Source organism: Mobula birostris, chromosome 1 (genome assembly GCF_030028105.1).
Source record: "Mobula birostris isolate sMobBir1 chromosome 1, sMobBir1.hap1, whole genome shotgun sequence".
Lineage (NCBI taxonomy): Eukaryota > Metazoa > Chordata > Chondrichthyes > Myliobatiformes > Myliobatidae > Mobula > Mobula birostris.
Window position 1 is genome coordinate 13,819,180 of NC_092370.1, and position 19,280 is coordinate 13,838,459.

Consider the following 19,280-nt stretch of genomic DNA (forward strand, 5'->3'; position numbering starts at 1 on the left):
CCAGCCTATTTGGAGCTTTATAAAGAAAGAGGAGAACCTTAAAATCAATTCTAAACCATACTGGTAGCCAGTGGAGAGAGGCCAGGATAGAAGTGATATGGTCCCTCTTCCAGGCACCTGACAGGAGCCTGACTGTGGCGTTCTGGACCAGTTACAAACGGGACAGGGACAACTGACTAATCCCAGTATACAGGGAGTTGGAATAGTACAAGCGGGAGGATGTAAGGGCGTGGATGACTTTCTCGAGATCTTTGAAAGAGAGAAACAACTTGATTTTGGCAATGGTACGAATGAGCCTGAAAACACACCAACAAACTGTAGAATGCAGGCTCCAACAGGATCAGAAACATATTATAAAGAAAAAGAAAATGTAGAAGTGAAAGAAACAGTTTTATAGGCTGTCACCTGTGGTAGTGAGCTTCACTGGTGGCAGCTTCTTCCTGAATCGATCATAGTGCAATAGCAGAGCAGACTTCATAGGCTGAGTGGCCTAATTATGTCCTATGGTCTTACAGGTGGATAGGGCTGTAAAGAAAGCTTATCACACATTGGCCTTCATAAATCAAAGTATTGAGTACAGGAGATGGGATGTTATGCTGAAATTGTACAAGACATTGGTGAAGCCTAGTTTGGAGTATTGTGTGCAGTTTTGGTCACCTGCCTACAGGAAAGATGTAAATAAGGTTGAAAAAGAACAGAGAAAAATTTACAAAGATGTTGCTGGGACTAGAGGACCTGAACTATAAGAAAAAGATTGTATAGGTTAAGACTTTATTCCTTGGAACATAGAAGACTGATGGGAGATTTGATGGAGGTATATAAAATTATGAGGGTATAGACAGGGTAAATGCAGGCAGGCTTTTCCCACTGAGGTTGGGTGGGTCTACAACTAGGGGTCATGGGTTAAGGGTGAAAGGTGAAAAGTTTAAGGGGAACATGAGGGCAAACTTTGTCACTCAGAGGGTGGTGAGAGTGTGGACTGAGCTGCCAGTGCAAGCGGTACATGCGAGCTCGATTTCAATGTTTAAGATAAGTTTGAATACATGGATAGTAGGGGTATGGAGGGCTATGGTCCTGATGCAGGTCAGTGGGAGTGGGCATTGTAGTGGTTTGGTATGGACTAGATGGGCTGAAGGGCCTGTTTCTGTGCTGTACTTTTCTATGACTCTATGAAAACAGCAGGTTTCCCATTACAACGATAAATGCCATTTCTGCAATTCGATTACATTGTGATAACAAAGCTTATGAATGTCAATATAAAAGTAAGATATTGTCTGAAAGCAGTTCGTGTAGAGATACGATGTAGTTTTGTGAGCTGCCTGCGAAACATCGCCATACGTCACCAGTGGACTTGCTTTCAAGGATTCACGGTCCCTGTGTTTTTTATTAATTCTTTTTACCGTTTGTCTTCTCTTGAACATCAGTTGTTTGTCAATCTCTATTATTTATAGTTTTTCATAAATTCTATTGTATTTCTTCACATTCTTGAAAATACAGGCAAGAAACTTAATCTCAAAGTAGTATCTATGAAATATATGTACTTTGATCATCAAATTACTCTGAATTTTTTTATATTAACTTGATAGCCTGATCTCTAGCTAGGTGACTGATAAAATTCTAACAATATATTCATGTGTATTTATATACAACTATTTGAAACAGCATTAGATTACCTTCCTGAATCACAGTCAACTTTATTAAAGTAGAAATACTTCAGTTTTCAAATCCCAGCTAAGTATTTTTTGCACTTGTCTGGCATTGTAAATTCCTCACATTCTTGGACAACGTTCTATTGAACCGGAGTGTTTGCTCTGATCAATCAATTGATCTTTTCTCTTGATGATGTCCTGTTTAGATTCATTCTTCAACAGTAGACTTTGGAATTTAGAAATTCAACTGAAGAGCTTTCAAATTGCATCCATTTGTTTGCCACTGCAGTTTTCTTTGCCTTTGCAAAATCAAAAAAGAATCCTTTGTTTTTAAATCAGTTTTTGAGAGCTGTTGTTTTATGCTTTCTTATTTCTGACATCAGAATCAGGTTTAACTTCATCGGCATATGTCATAAAATTTGTTAACTTAGCAGCAGCTGTACAATGCAATACATGATAATATAGAAGAAATACAAATAAGTAAATTAATTACAGTGAGTATATATGTATATTAAATAGTTAAATTAAAAATTAAAGTAATTAAAATGAGGGTTCAATATCCATTCAGAAATTGGATGGCAGAGGGGAAGAAGTTGTTCCTGAATCGTTGAGTGTGTGCCTTCAGGCTTCAGTACCTCCTACCTGATGGTAACAGTAAGAAGAGGGCATGTCCTGGGTGACGGAGTCCTTAATGATGAACATCAGCTTTCTGAGGCACCGCTCCAGATGGAGCAGATTAATTTTACAACTTTCTGTACCTTCTTTTGATCCTGCGCAGTAGAATCCCCCCGCCCCGCCATACCAGACTGCAATGTAGCCAGTCAGAGGCTCTCCACTATACGTGTGTATAAGCTTCGAGTGTTTTAGGTGACAAACCAAATGTCCTCAAACTCCTAATGAAATATAGCCGGTGTATTAATTTATAATTATACATTATAATTACAAAGAAAATGTGTAAAATCTGAGGGTTGAAAGGTTTGTCGTATGAGGAGCATTTGATGGCTCTGGGCCGCTACTTACTGGAATTCAGAAGAAATTCATAAACTGTTGAAAAGCATCAATAGAAAGGATGTTTCCTATGGTGGGAGAGCCTAAGACCAGACGACACAGCCTCAGAATAGAGGGGTGTCCTTTTAGAATGGAGGTGAGGAGGAATTTCTTTAGCCAGGGAGTGATGAATCTGTGGAATTAGTTGCCACAGGCGGCTGTGGAGGCCAAGTCACTGGGTATATTTAAGGCAGAGGATGATCGATTCTTGATTGGTCAGGGAATGAAGGGATATGGGGAGAAGGCAGGAGTTTGGGGCTGAGAGGGAAAATGGATCAGCCATGTTGAAATGGCGGAACAGACTCGATGGGCCAAATTACCTAATTCTGCTCCTATATTTTATGGTCTTATGACGTCTCCTGTGCCTTGTCATGCCCTTTGCTCTCCACAGAGCATTACAGTACCGCCTTCCTGGTCACTGGATCTCACTTCAAGACTCTAACATAACTCATACCCCAGTACTCTTACCCCAAATGGCCTAATTCTGCTCCCAAATCTTATGATCTTGTGGTTGTAGCTACAGTAGACAGCCCTCTTAATGAGATTTAAAACACAAGGGATTCTGCTGAAACTGGAAATCCAGAGCAAAGAATACAAAATGTGGAAGAACTCAGCAAGTCCGGCAGCACATATGGAGGGGAGTAAGAGTCAATATTTCAGGCCGAGATGTCGACCACTATGTGAGGTTTAAAATCTTTGTCACAATCTGCTTTCTGGAATTTGGAGTAACACCCAACTAAAACCATTGAAAAATCGGTCAATCTTGCTTAGTGAATTGAATAATTATTTAGTCAGTGAGAATTTGGATATGCACAGATTTATCTAAGATGTGGAGCTAGAGAGGCCTCTGTTGGTCAAGTTCAACCATGAATGTTGTGTCCTATCTGTGTACGTAGTTGATACACAAGCCAGGACAGTACGATATAGGGAGCAAACTGTTGCCCAGGTAGCAAACTCCCCCTCTCCTGGAAGCTGATGAACCCAAAAGAACAGTAGAGACCAATACAGTGTGACACCAGCGGCATCGCAGGAGTTGCTAGTCAGCATTGAACTCCACGTAGGACTGCCTTAGGGACTCCAGCTCTGGATTTTTCCTGGGGTTTACTCCCAAAGCTTTCCCCATGAGTGAGTGTAACTGCAATGCAGTGGAGGCTTGAAATCAGAGTTTTCCTTCTCCTTGATGAGATGTCAGCATGGCTGTTGAGCCCCATCTGCCCAAAGCGACTGGCTCTGGCAGTAATCCGCATTTGCCCTTTCTCCTGTTGGTAAAACTGGTTTCACCATATATTCAAGATTATGAGGGGTAAAGACAGGGTAAATGCAAGCAGGCTTTTTTCCACTGAGGTCAGATGAGACTACAACTAGAGGTCATGGGTTAAGGGTGAAAGGTGAAAAATTTAAGGGGAACATGAAGGGAAATCTCTTCACTCAGAGGGTCCTGAGAGTGTGGAAGGTGCACAAGTGATGTATGCGAGCTCGATTTCAATGTCTCAGAGATGTTTGGCTAGGTACAGTACATGGACGGTTGGGGTATGGAAGGTGCAGGCCGATGGGAGTATGCAGTTTAAATGGTTTGCATAGACTAGATGGACTGAAGGGCCTGTTTCTGTGCTGTACTTTTCTGTGACTCTGTATGAAGGACAGGGGTTGGACTTGCTTGTCTTCCAACACCTGCTATTATTTCAACAACTCACAAAATGCTGGAGGGAATCAGCAGCCCAGACGGCATCCATGGAGGGAAATGAACAGTCGACATTTCGGGCAGAGACCCTTCTTCAGAGTCATGTGAAAAGGTTGAATAGGTTGGGATTTTATTCTCTAGAGCATAAGAGAATGAGAGGAGATTTGATAGAAGTGTACAAAATTATGAGGGGTATAGATATTGTTGGGCACGTGCCCAAGTGGTTAAGGCGTTCGTCTAGTGATCTGAAGGTCACTTAGCTGTGGCAGCATGTTTGTGTACTTGAGCAAGGCACTTAACCACACATTGCTCTAGTGTCTGTGTGAGGAGTGGCGCCCCACACAGACTTCCAATCTGCGCCTTGTCAGGCATGAAGATACCCAACGCAGGCCTCTCATGGTCTGAGTCGACCTTCCCTCCCCATAGATAGGATAAACGTAAGCAGGCTTTTTCGACTGAGTTTGGGTGAGATGAGAACTAGAGGTTATGGGTTAAGGGTGAAAGGTGAAATGTTTAGGGGGAACCTGGGAGAATCTTCTTCACTCAGAGGGTGGTCAAAGTGTGGAACGAGCTGCCAGCACAGGTGGTGGATGCAGGTTAGATTTCAACACTTAAGAGAAATTTGGATGGGTACATTGATGGGAGGGGTATGGAAGGCTGTGGTCTGGGTGGAGGGCAATGGGACTAGGCAGACTAATAGTTCAGGACAGACTAGACTGTCTGAAGGGCTTGTTCCTGTCGTACTGTGGTGCTTTATGACTCTATGAAGGGTCTTGGCCCAAAACGTCGACTGTTCATTTCCCGTTTGAATTCCTCCAATATCTTGTGCAGAATCGAGATTCTGCAGAATCTCGTGTCTCTGTTAGTATTAACCTCTGTTAAAGATTGATTTCTTTTTGCAGTTCCTATCCGTTCTGTAAAGTTAATGATTTATTGCAGAGTATCCCTATTGATGTGCTGACTTGACCATGTGCTTTAAAGGTCTGCCCTAATTTTCAAGGATAAAACTTTTAACATTTTTAACTGAAAGCAATTAGGGAGTTTATCTGAGGTGTAGAAATAATAACAGAAACTTAAATGTTCAGATTTGTTTTCCGAATACATAATACCGATCTCAGAATCACAAATTCATCACTATAAACTTCATTGTTAAAGAATTCATCATGAATGGCCCAACATATTGATGCAATAACAAAGGAGGCGTGCCAGCAGCTCTTTTTAATGAGGAGTTTGAGGAGATTTGGTACGTCACCAAAGGCTAGCAAGTTTCTACAGATGTACAATGGAGAACGTTTTAACTGGCTTCTTTCGCCATCCGATATGGAGAGGCCAATGCACAGGATTGGAAAAGGATGACAAGGGTTGTAAACTCAGCCAGCTTCTTCATGGGCACGAGCTTACCCACCATTCGGGACATTTTCAAAAGGTGATCCCTCATTAAAGACCCCACCACCCAGGACATGACCTCTTCTCATTACAACCATCGGAGAGCACGTACAAGAGTCTGAAGGCACACACTCAACATTTTAGGAACAGTTTCTTCCCCTGTCATCAGATTTCTGAATGGACAATGAACCCATGAACACGTTTGGTATTTGCACAGTTTGCTGTCTGTGGCACCCTGGTTGTCCGCCCTGTCCTTCATTGATTCTATTATGGTTATTGAACATATTGAGTATGCCTGCAGCAAGATGAATCTCAGGGTTGTATATGGTGACATATGTGATAATAAATTTACTTTGAACTTTTGAATTTTGTATTGCACTGTACTGCTGCCATAAAACAACAAGTTTCATGATAGACTGTAGATCGGTGATAAGAAACCTAATTCTGATTCTAGAAAGTAAACTCATGAGATAAAACCCAAAATAAAATGCCGTGCTTAGACTCGACCCCTTTGCAATATCCTCTCTGCCCTTGGACTTGTCCAGACTGGCTCTCATATCTGGGTTGCCAACTGTGGAACCTCTGCTGGATGTACTGAGTCCACCTCGCAGGTGATGTCCACTCACGTGATAAACATCCAGAAATGCTGCGAGTTTTAGCTATTTATAAGAGTGAAGTTCGCAGTGACTGAGCGTGTTTCTTTGTGGTCGTCCAGCAGGTATTGTGCAACAAACTTCAAGAACAAGAAGGCCATCGGTTAGCATTCAGAAGAGGGAAACTCTGAGCGATGAGCCTGGGGAGCTTGAAGATAGAGGAGCAACTCGCAGAGGTGGGAGGAACTTTGGTAATCTGATAATCCGCTGAAATTCTGCTGATAGTTGATAGTAATAGGGAAGTTAATCAGAAACATTAGTAATAATATAACTTTGCTGATGGTCAGTCTGCAACGAATAGTAACAGATGTAAGAGTTCAAAGATTCATTTTAATATCAGCGAATATATGTAGTATGCAACCTGAAATTCTTACTCTTCACAGACATCCACGAAACAAGAAACTCCATAGAATGAATATACTACTGTAACTGGTATTAATTGTATAAACCGTCACCAAAATCTCTTTCCACTTCACAAAAATGGCCAAGGCATTCCTGTCAGCTACTTTTACACAGGTTCAACCTGATGTTCTGCATGGAGGCTGGAGGTGGACTGCCTTATTTTGAAGGCAACAAATGGTGATACCATTTTCAAGGATCAGGGTCCGGTGGCATGGAGTGCAAAGTGACTTGGGTTTCTTCACTGCTGCAGCTTTCCTCCACCTTCACCGTGGTTGTGATGTGTCATCATCTTCCACCAGTTCCATCTTGATTGGATCACTCTTCCCCCCCTTGACTTTGCCGCCATGGGTGACGCAACCAGGAACTAAGCACCAGATGACAAAACTCCAGACAGTATCGCTGTCAGGATCTCAGAACTCACAAGCCTTTCTAAAGTAACAAGGTGATGATCCTCAGAGAGGACAGCGGAAATGGACTCTGGTTTCGGGGGTCAACTACAGATCAACCTGACCTCAGCTAAACCCAGAGGTTACAATAAGGGCCATGAGATTAGTGTTTGAGGGTTATTTTCAAAAACATTATCCTAACCCCTCCCAAACCATTCCCTCAACTCAGACTTCCTGAAGGTTAAGTTAGTCACAATCTCATTATGATCGTCCACATTATTGTTTATCTGAACTACATTTTACCTGTGGCTGTTACACCTTATTCTGCATTGTTATTGGTTGATTTTGTTCTATCTCAATACACAGTGTTATAAGATCATGACATAGGAGCTGAAATATCCATTTTGCCCAGTATTTATGCTCTGCCATTCAATCATGGCTGAATTATTATCCCTCTCTACCTCATTCTCCTGCCTCCTCCCCATAATCTTTGATGCTCCGATTAATCAACAATCTATAGATTCACCACCCTCTGGCTAAAGAAGTCATTCCTTATCTCAGTTCTAATCTGAAACTGTGCCCTCTGGCGCTAGACTCTCCCACCATGGGAAACATCCTCTCCACCTCCACTCTGTCTACTCAGTAGGTTTCAGTGAGATCCTCATCATTAAACCATCAACGAGAATGATCTAATCTGTGTGATCAGTATGCAAGACAAGCTTTTCACTGTACCTCAGTGCATGTGACAATAATATGCCAACTACCAATTCACTCCTCCCTTTTTCAAAAAAAATTCTCTCTTTTCATATTTATACCAACTTCCTTTGTTTGCTCAGAGCGTTTTGCTCAGGATCTTCCCCCCCTCCCCTCTCACCCGTGCTGCTGGGAATCCTTGTTCATTATTTCCTAATTCCGCTTTTTCCTGTGAGTGGAGTGAGTCTTTCAGTACTTTTGGTGACTGCCAAACTTGGTGCCAGTTCCCATTGTAATCCCACAGTTCCTGTAGCCACAGATGGGAAATGCTTGTCTGCAAGCCTATCCCAATCAACTCTTCCCAAATCAGCTTGAGTTCCAGTTCTGCGACTACCGGTCTTGTCCTCCCATCTTCCAGCTCTCCACATGTGCTTCTGAAGTCCGTACGTTCCTGACCTCAGATGATGGATATCGAGACATCTCCATGTGACCCATAAAACGCTTGAGCAAATTGAGACGTTCACACCCGGCTTCAAGTTGCTGGGTTTCAGGATCTCTGAAGATCTATCCTGGGCCTAGGATATTGATGGAGTTACAGAGTAGGCACACCAGCAACTGTATTTCAAGTTGTATTTCATTAGGAGTTTGCGGAGATTTGGTACGTCATCAAAGACTCTCGCAAATTTCTACAGATGTACCGTAGAGAGCATTGTGATTGGTTGCATCACCGTCTGGTATGGAGGGGGCCAACGCACAAGATCAGAAAAAGTTTGCAGAGGGTTTAAACTCAGCCAGTTCCATCACGGGCATGAACCTCCCCAGCATTGAGGACAGCTTCAAAAAGTGATGCCTCAGGAAGTGATCACGATGGACCCTCAACACCAGGGCATGTCCTCTTCTCGTTACTACCATCAAGAAGGAGGCACAGGAGCCTGAAGATGCATCCTCAACATTTTAGGAAACGCTTCTTCCCCTCTGCCATTGGATCTCTGAACAGTCCATGAATCAAATCAAATCAAATCAAGTTTAATTATCATTCAGACCATACATAGATACAGTCGAGTGAGACAGCATTCCATAGGGCCCAGGTGCATAACATACATTCAAAATAGCGAGAAAGAAAAAAAACACACATTGTTACGCACTTGTATAGTCCAAATCCATGAGCGACAGGCAAGTTGGTGGTACAGCTACTGGCAATCCATCCAGTCGAACACTGGAGAGCAGCGCTGATGGGAGGGGCCAGCTTCTAACAGAGTGCCAAGCACTGCCTCTAGCGTCATCTCACCTGGACTGCAGCTGCAGGCAAGCCCGCTTGAGGCCTGGTCCTCACTACAATCGAGGCCACGCTGCTGCCTCGTCGCCTGTCTCTCCACCAAACAAGGGAAACAGGACTGCAGCATCTCATGTTAACAATGTCCAACGGGGTCTTGTAATCGCAAGAGAAACGTCCAAGACAGTCACTCACGGCCACACTGCACGCTGCTTTTGTGCACCACCTCTGACGTGGTGCTCTTCCAAACCATCATCCTGCCGACTGCCAGCTTCTCCTTCACCCAGCCGAGCACCAGCTTCTCCTTCTCCGAGCTGACCGTAGGCTTCACTTTCTCCCGGCTGATTGCCACCTTCTCCTTCTCCAACTCGTCTGCCGGCTCCATGGAGACCCCGACCGCTGGCTCCGGACAATGAACAGATCACTGCTCCGGTAGGCCTGCTGTGCCCATTGATCTTGGAGTACAGTATAGACTTACCATTTAAAACACACTTTAAAAAGAAAAGTACACCTTTGGTTAGCCGCCGAGAGGCCGCTGCATTCGAGCGCGCCACCATCTTACCAGAATCCATGAACATTACCTCTCTATTTTGCTCATTTTTTGCACAAATAGTTTCTTTATATACTGTATATTGTAACTCATAGTAATTTTTATGTATTGCCCTGTACCACTGCTGCCAAACAACAAATTTCACAACATATGGGCCAAATGGCCTAATTCTGTTCCTTCGTCTTATGGCCTTATGTGTCTGTGATAATAAACCTGATTTCTGATTCTGAAATTGGGTCTACCTTATTCAGGGGCTCCTTGTAGACGGTCAAAAAAAATCGTGACATTTTCACCAACTCACCTGGTTTCCCCAATCATCTGTCAGTTTGTACTCCTTCTCCTTCCTCCACCACCTTATTCTGGCTTCTCTCTCCTTTATTCCAGTCCCGAAGAAAGGTCTCAGCCTGACCTGCTGAGTTCCTCCTGCATTTTGTGTGTGTCGCTCTTGAAGTGTTGTCGGGTTTAGCTGTTTGCAGATCGATTTGAATGAAATATTCGACAGTCTTGCGGCATGACTCACTCAATTCTCTGCTCCGGTTACCTTCAGAGAATAGATCACATCTGGATTTTCAGCATTAGCAAAGTCTCTTGTGTTTATACAAGCAATGAAGTGTAGATGCAGGGTCGATTTCAACATTTAAGAGAAATCCGGATAGGTGCATGGATGTGAAGAGATTACAGGGCTCTGGTCCGGGTGCAGGTAGATGGGTCAATGCAGATGAATGGTTCAGTGCTGACCAGATGAGCCAAAGATCCTGCTTCAGTGCTGTAGTCATCTATGACTCTGTGCACTCCGCTTCCTGCAGGCATTCACAGAAAAATAAATACAATGGAATTTATGAAAAAAGCAAAAACTGACAATGTGCAAAAGAAGACAAATTGTGCAAATAATTAAGTAATACTGAGAGCATGAGTTCATATATGTTCTGCCGTATTCTGTGCTTGGATGTGACTTCATTTCCCTTTTCCTCCTGCAGCCTCTCTGGGAAGTTCGCCGTAACTTCAAGATTTTGAAGCTCTTGTTTCTCAATCATGACACAAAGACAGAAAACCTCTGGCTCTCCATTCTCTGCTGTACTGCAGAGTGGTATCTGTGAACTACTGGAAAATCACTGTACTGAGCAATTTCTCCTGAAACTTTTACAAACTGAAGGCATTTGTGATCCGGATGTACATCACCATGTATATTATTCAACTCTTCCAAACTCAAAGACTCTCTAAGAACTTCAGTTATTTAATGGTCACTATTTTTAAGTAGTTAGATACTTAACTAAAAAGCTTTGATTATCCCAGTCTTGTTGTGTAATAAAGGTTCAGTTTGCGTGAGGTTTAAATAATGCTTTGCACCCGTAAGTTCTTCCTTTTGATGTCAAAAGTTGATACTTGTTTTATCAAAGTTATGGTCAAAGTAAAAATTATTATTTATTATGGTAGTATGTTGTAATATACTACCCTGAGATTCATTTTCTTGCAGGCATTTACAGGAAAATAAAAATACTGTAGAATTTATGAAAAGCGATACATAAACAAAGACTGACCAATGTGCAAAAGAAGACAAAATGTGCAAGTAGTAAATCATACTGAGGACATGAGTTGTAAGAATCCTTGAAAGTGAGTCTGTAGGTCGTAGAACCAATTCAGAGTTGAGGTGAGTGAACTTACCCATGCCGGTCCAGGAGCCTGATGGTTGACGGGTGATAACTCTTCCTGAACCAGATAGTGTGGGACCTACGGTTTCTGTATCTGCTGCCTGATGATGGTAGTGAGAAGAGAGCATGGCCTGGATGGTGGGGGTCCTCGATGATGGATGTTATTTTTCTGTGGCAGTGCTCCATGTCAATTTTAGAAATAATATAATAATTTTAGGAATAGTATAATTAAATAATGATTGCTTGCAAAGAGATACCAACCAGTAGGAGTAAGGGGTAAGTACAGTTGTTATCCCCTTTGTATTTAATAGTCAAGAGTGTTAAATTGAAAATAATGTCAGAGTTCAATGATCAAAGTTCAAGTTCAAAGTAAATTTTTTTATCACCATATGCTGCCCTACCCTGAGATTCATTTTCTTACAGGCATTCACAGTACAACGAAGAAATACAATAAAATCATCCACCACAATCAGGGTTTCTGACCAAATCCAGCTTAAATTGTAGGATGTAAAATCTTTCCTAAACGTGCATTCACATTCATTCTGTTAAAACAAATTAGTCATTTATCGCCGGTGTTTCCCCTCGTCATTATGCACTTAAGAGAAGTCCTCCATCTCAATTAGACATAACATCTGGGAGTATAAGCAGAATTGGATTGAAACTGACATTTATTTAAAGGAAAATTGCACAGTAAGAACAGCAAGTTTTAATTTATTTAACGGTACGACATTTTGTCAATTCTACATAATGAGAGAAGTGTTGGTCTGCTATAATGTGCCATCCGCATTACAGCAGGCAGATCATAAATAATTGGGGCACCACGGTTGCGTAGTGGTTAGTGAAACGCTGTTACAGCTCAGGGTGTTCCTGAGTCTGGAGTTCAATTCTGACTCCAGACTGTAAGGAGTCCTTGTACATTCTCTCCGTGGAATGTGTGGGGTTTTCTCTCACAGTCCAAACACATACTGGATAGGTTAATTGGTCATTGTAAATTGTCCCGTGATTAGGTTAGGGTTCTCAGGGGTTGCTGGGGCGACATGGCTTGAAGTGTCGGCAGGGCCTACTCTGTGCAGTGTTGCTCAATAAATAAATAGCAGGTTTTTGTAGGATGTTTGCTGACGATTGTTAAGAGTGTAGTCTTAGTACCATAAACTGAACTGTATAATGTGTTCCTTTTTTAAACAAGCTGTAAATCACCCAATTAATGATGTGATGTTGTAATCCAATATATGCTCAGTGGCCACTTTATTAGGTACAGGAGTGGAACCCAGTGTGGTCTCTGCTGCTGTAGCCCATCCACTTCAAAGATTGACATGTTGTGCATTCAGACATGCTCCCCTGCAACACCACTGTTGTAACGTGTGGTTATTTGAGTTACCGTCACCTTGAACCAGTCTGGCCATTCTCTTCTGACCTCTCTCATTAACAATGCTTTGTTGCCCACATAACTGCTCCTCACTGGATGCTTTTTGTTGTTCGCGCCATTCTCTGTAAGCAGTAGGGACTGTTGTGAATGGAAATCCCAGGAGGTCAGGAAGTTTCTGAAATACTCAAGCCACCCATCTAGCACCAAAAATCATTCCACAGTCAGAGTCACTTAAGATCACATTTCTTCCCCATTCCGATGTTTGGTGTGAACCACAATTGACTCTCTTGACCCTGTCTGCATGTTTTTAATGCTCTGAGTTGCTGTCAGATGATTGGCTGATTAGATATTTGCATTAACGAGCAGGTGTATGGATGTACCCAATACAGTGGCCACTGAGTGGAAAAATATGATTTTATAATTTACTTCATAGTCTAAAGGAAACATCTAGCATTTTGGATTTATTTATTTTCTGAGTTTAAATGGTTTAGCACGGACGAGATGGGCCAAAGGCCCTGTTTCTTTGTTGTACTTTTCTATGACTCTGTGAATTGAAGTATGCATTATTCCTATGAAATCAGCTTGCAAATAGCCACCTGTTTGATTCAGGTATTTTTAGTGGATATTACGCAATGTTTTCCTTTTGTTTTTAATTTAATATAATCTGCATGTGGTAACTTGCATACAAAAAATATGGATGAACACTGAACTGGCTAGGAAGTTGACCAAATCACAGGAGAAAGAGAAGAGGTGAGAATGAAGTAGGCTGAAAAATTGACAAAATATCACTCACGGGGTCCCATGAGTTTCAGTGTATAGGCTATTATTAATAACTGCACTTATCTGAATTGGAGGAAAGATCAAAAGACTCATAGCTAAATCTACCATGCTCTTGAATGTGGCGTCACAGGTAGATAGAGTTGTCGAGTAAGTTTTTGGCACGTTGGCCTTCATAAATTAAAGTACTGAGTCCAGGAATTAGGATGTTGTGTTGAGGTTCTATAAGACGTCGGTGGGGCCAAATTTGGAGTATTGTGTGCGGTTCTGGTCACCTGCTTACAGGAAGGATATCAATAAGATTGAAAGAGTGCAGAGAAAATTTACAAGGATGTTTCTGGCATTTGAGGACCTGAGTTATAGGGAAAGGTTGAATAGGAAATAATTCAGAAGGTGTGTTGCTCAGGTGGTTGATGGTTGGGTTGAGTTGTCCTCCGATCTTGGCAGTTTACTTACAAAAGCTTCGTCACCATGCGAGGAGACAGCATCAGTGCACTGTTAATTGTGACATGTCCTGCGAATGCTTGGCCTTTATATACCTATCTATCAGCATATTGGTCGCCATTGACACAATCAACAGTGCACCGACGGTGTCTCCTCATATTGTGTCAAAATATTTGCAAGTAAATTGCCAAGAATGGAGGATAATTCAGCCTAATGGTTGAATAGGTTAGGACTTTATCCCCTAGAGCATAGAAGATTGAGGGGAGATTTGGTGGAGGTATACAAAATTATGAGGGGTATAGATAGGGTAAATGCAAGCAGGCTTTTTCTGCTGAGGTTGGATGAGACTAGAACTAGAGATTGTGAATTAAGGGTGAAAGGTGAAATATTTAAGGGGAACTTGAGGGTTCTTCTTCACTCAGAGGATGGTGAGAACAGTCAGCACAAGTGGTGGATAAGGGTCGATTTCAACATTTAAGAGAATTTGGATTGGTGCAAGGATGGGGGGATATGGTCCAGGTGCTATGCAGATTAAAGGTTCAGCATGGATTTTATGGCTCAAAGGGCCTGCTTCTGTGCTCTAGTATTCCATGACTCTAATGACACAAAGATGAGTAAGATCATACCTAGTGTTAATGGGGCACTGACTTGCAAAGATTATTCACAAATTGAACAAACTGTGGCATCTGGATAATGTAATTGAAGTGTCATGGATAATTTCAAATGGAATATTGGCCCTTATGTCCAAAATCAAAGATTATAAAGGTAAAATTTCATCATAATTATGCAAAGCATTGGTTATACTCCACCAGGAGTACTGAGCAACACATCTTAAGAAGCATTTATTGTTCATGGAGAAAATATTATTAAATAAAGAGTTTGGTCTTTCCTGAGTGAAACTGGGAAGAACTTTTACATGGTACACATTTGGAACTCTTCCTCACATGTCGATTTGTTGGTAAGTCAATCGTTAATTTTAAATCTGAGGCTGATGAATTTTTGTTGCCCAGGTCTTCACACGAGGGAAGTGAATCGATTTTGTTCCTACAGTCCTATTTGTTGTCTATACAAAATATGCAATGCAGAGTGATTATATCCTGTTATACTGACCAGAGCACACAGCCTCAGAATCGAGGAATGTCCATTTAGAATGGAGATGAGAAGGCATTTCTTTAGCCAGGGAATGATGAATCTGTGGAATTGGTCGCCACAGGCAGCCGTAGAAACCAGGTATTTACGTATGTTTAAGGCAGAGGTTGATAGATTATTGATTAATCAGGGCATTAAAGGATACGGAGAGAAGGCAGGTGATTGTGGCTGAGAGGAAAAATGGATCAGCCATGATGAAATGGTGAAGCAGACTTGATGGGCCAAATTGCCCAATTCTGCTCCTACATTTTATATGGTCTTATATTCAGAGAGTGCATCCAAATGGACAAATAGCACTGCTAAATTCCATCTCCTCTGACTTGACTTTGAAATGAAAACTCCTAGCTCATACTTGGAAAGAGAAAAATTAAGAGGAAGAAGGAATTATCGAACTAAATTACCAGTGAAAGCATTGAAATAGCTTCTTGCTCCTTTTTTTCATGCAGTATAACTGCTTTGAAATTCGTCAGATATAGAGGCATTTTATTTTTAGGATAGTTACACATTGTACAACAATGACATCTATAATCAAACTTCAAAGTAAATTATAATCAAAATACGTACACTCAGTGGCCACTTTATTAGGTTCCTCACCTACCACAGAGCATGCGTTTGTGGTCTTCTGCTGCTGTCGCCCATCCACTTCAAGGTCCAACGTGTTGTGCATTCAGAGATGCTCTTCTGCACACCAACGTTGTAATACGTGGTTATCTGAGTTGTGTCACCTTCCTGCCAAGGCCATTCTCCTCTGACCTCTCTCATTAACAAGGTGTTTTTGCCCATAGAACTGCCAAGTACTGGATTTTTTTTTTTGTTTTTTTGCACCATTCTCTATAAACTCCAGAGAATGTTAAGTATGAACATCCCAGGAGATCGGCAGTTTCTGAGATACTCAAACCACCCAATCTGGCACCAATGGTCACATTTCTTCCCCATTCTGATGTTTGGTCTGTACGCAACTGAACATCTTGACCATGTCTGCATGCTTTTATGCATTGAGTTGCTGCCACAGGATTGGCTGATTAATATTTGCATTAATGATCCGCCGTACCTAATAAAGTGCCCCCTGAGTGTATTTGTGCCATGAAACATCCCTTCTTTTAGCCGTCTGATCAGAGATGAGATTGCCAGTCTTTGCAGGCTTGAGTCATGAAGATAAGCAGTTAGTTCTGATCGTTGTCAATAATACGTACTGATGGTGTGTTATCTGTTACCATAGATTAACATGGGGTCATAACTTTTAACAATGGGTTCTCTTTAACTCAAGGGATGAATTAGATTCAACAAAGTGAATTTGCAGGTTCAATAAAGCTTAGGTTGTTTTACACAATAATGGCCAAGGTGCTGAATATCATCTCTTCATTAAGTGTTTGCCAGAAGTTTGAATTTTCATTACCCTCCCCATTGCAAATGAAAGTAAAAGAAGAAATTCCGCAAAATTAATTGACATTTTTTTGAGATGGAATACCCAATAAAAATTTCATAATACCACGTTTATGAAATCGTATCTGAAATCTGCTAACTTTGATCGAAAAGATGAAAACTGGTGATTAAATTCAGAACCAATTTTGAAGGGTTCTTAGCAGTGTGCAAAAACAAAGGGATGTTGGGGTCCACGTCCTCAAAGTTGCTGCACGCATTGAAAGGGTTACTAAGAGGGTGTATGGTGTGTTGGCCACATTGGTAGGACTTTTGAGTTCAAATGCCAGGAGGTAATGTTGCATCTCTATAAAACGTTGGTTCAACCACACTTGGAATACTGTGTTCAGTTCTGGTCACCTCATTATAGGAAGGATATGGAAGCTTCCCGAGGAGATTTGCCTGGATTGAAGAAAATGTCTTATAAGAATACGTCAAGCAAGCTCGGGCTACTCTCTTTGAAGTGAAGGAGGGTAAGAGGTGACTTGATGGAAGTGTACAAGATGATAAGAGGCATAGACTGAGTGGACAGGCAGAGATATTTTCCCAGGATGGAATGGTAAGTGCAAGGCTGCATAATGTTAATGTGATTAGAACAAAGAATAGTGGGTGGCAGGGATGTCAGAGGTTTTTCTACACAGAATGGTGGGTGTGTGGAACACGTCTTGGGTGACGGTAGAGGGGCATTTCAGAGACTGTTAGGCACATGGATCATCGAAAAATGAATTGTTATGTGGAAGGGAAGGGGTAGATTGATTTTAGAGTAGGTTAAAAGGTCAGCACAAATTGTGGGCCAAAGCCCTGAACTGTGCTGTAATGGTCTCTGTCTGATTTCTTTCAACTCTATCATCTGGTCCTTAGTCATCGCCTCTGCTTCTACCACTTCCTGTTATCTCCATCTCTGCTGGGGTTTTTTCTTTTAATTTTCTCCTTAACCACTTTTTTTTAAGTAAATCCAAGTGACCTCAGTGCTTGGCTAACTCTATAGTACTGGTGCTGTTTAACATATTTGGGACTTGAACTGTTTATCAGACCACTTCTCTGAACACTCAATAGGCTCTAAAATATTTTTATGCATTTGCACTTGTCGAAAAAGATTCTACAGTAATTGTGGTTTCTGTTTGTAGAATCATTTTTAAAATTTTTTTAATTTAAAAAGTTTCAGTACTCTGAATGAATGAAAGTATTTTTTTCTATCTTGGTTTTCTAAGTTTTCTACTAGTTGTTTTCACTACTCTCTAACAGAATTGTTAAATAGCCATGAGAGAGAAGAACAAATGCATAGAAATAGTTACCAAGCAGTAATCTCATAGAGAAACACTTTGCTTGAGTACTTTGTAATAGTCATCGACATGAACGTGGTTACCACTCAAAAATTGGTAGCAGTAATTCCTGGTCCATTAGTAGTTTAAAATTTTCATTACAGTGCATGTTAGGACAGATATTGTCAACAGCGTTGAAAGATTAAATCACATTGAATGAAGATATGCATTTTGTTTCCAGAAAGACAAACTGTTTGTGTTTTGTGCACTATTACACCATTATGCTACAGACTGTTTTTAAAGAAAAATAAAGTTTTGCTAATGCCAGTTGTTAATATTATGAAGCACTGTCTTTTCCTATTAAACTGGAAAACTGTTCAATCCAATTAAGAATTGTATTGCTCCGGTAAATATCATATTTCTACAAAGGGGTTTAAAATAATGTGCTGCAATTTATCCCATCCAATCACTTGAAATACACTCAGTGGCCACATTATTAGGTACAGGAGTCAAACCCTGTGTGATCTTCTGCTGCTGTAGCCTATCCAGTTCAAGGATTGACATGTTGAGCATTCAGAGATGCTCTTCTGCACACCACTGTCATAACACATGGTTAATTGAGTTACTGTCACCTTCCTGTCAGCTTGAACCAGACTGGCCATTCTCCTCTGACCTCTTTCATTAGCACCATTCTCTGTAAACTGTAGAGAGTGTTGTGTGTGAAAATCAGCAGGAAATCAGCAGTTTCTGAGATACTGAAATGACCCTGTCTGGCACCAACAATCATTCCACGATCAAAGTCACTTAGGTCACATTCCTTTCCCATCCTGATGATTGGTCTGAACAGCAACTGAATCTCTTGACCACGTCTGCATGCTTTTATGCATTGAGTTGCTGCTACATGATTGGCTGACCAGACATTTGCATTAATGAGCAGGTGTAGCTAATAAAGTGGCCACTGAGTGTGTATGCAAACTAAAAAGTGAAATAGAGAACAGTGGAGCTCCAGAAGTTAATATCTGAAAGTAGACTGAAGGGAGGGAAGAAAGGTGTACTGTATTTATGCATGTATAAAAATGTGATGTTCATAATAAAGATGTAATGGTTGTAGTATTTATAATAAGCATCAGTAGTTCTTTTCATGTTGAGTGGCTGGAGTTTAATATTGTGGATTTTCCAAAATACAAAATATTTTAATATTTGTTTTTAGATATCTTAATAGTAATTTCAAGTAAAATAGAGTAATTCAGACAGTGAGTTTGTTGTTTCCTTGCGATAGAGAAAACTTTGTACAATAGACCTCAAATAGTCAGGATGCACAATTGCTCCTAACTCTGCCGGTCATCATCCTGACTGCACAGCCAAACATCTGAGTAATCACATTGTAAAGGTCACCGGTGACACGCAGTGGTGGGGCTCATCACCAACAAAGACGAAACGGCCTACAGAGAGGAAGTGGGAGAGTTTGAGGCCTGATGCCAGGCAATTAACCTC

The 19,280-nt window shown here is 41.3% G+C and overlaps 1 protein-coding gene across 6 annotated transcripts in view; it reads left to right on the plus strand.

Annotated features, from left to right (window-relative positions):
• The window catches only part of samd12 (sterile alpha motif domain containing 12), a 155,612-nt gene extending 136,555 nt beyond the window's left edge, over positions 1-19,057 (plus strand). For 2 of the 6 annotated variants that reach the window (XM_072252553.1, XM_072252572.1), the window contains exons 6-7: positions 6,479-6,592; positions 10,698-19,057. In XM_072252553.1, the coding sequence (XP_072108654.1) occupies positions 6,479-6,524 (46 nt within the window). In that variant the 3' untranslated portion in view covers positions 6,525-6,592; positions 10,698-19,057. The remainder of the gene's footprint in view (positions 1-6,478; positions 6,593-10,697) is intronic. The other 4 variants (XM_072252562.1, XM_072252581.1, XM_072252590.1 and 1 more) reach the window with 4 other exon arrangements.
• Positions 19,058-19,280: the final 223 nt, after the last annotated feature.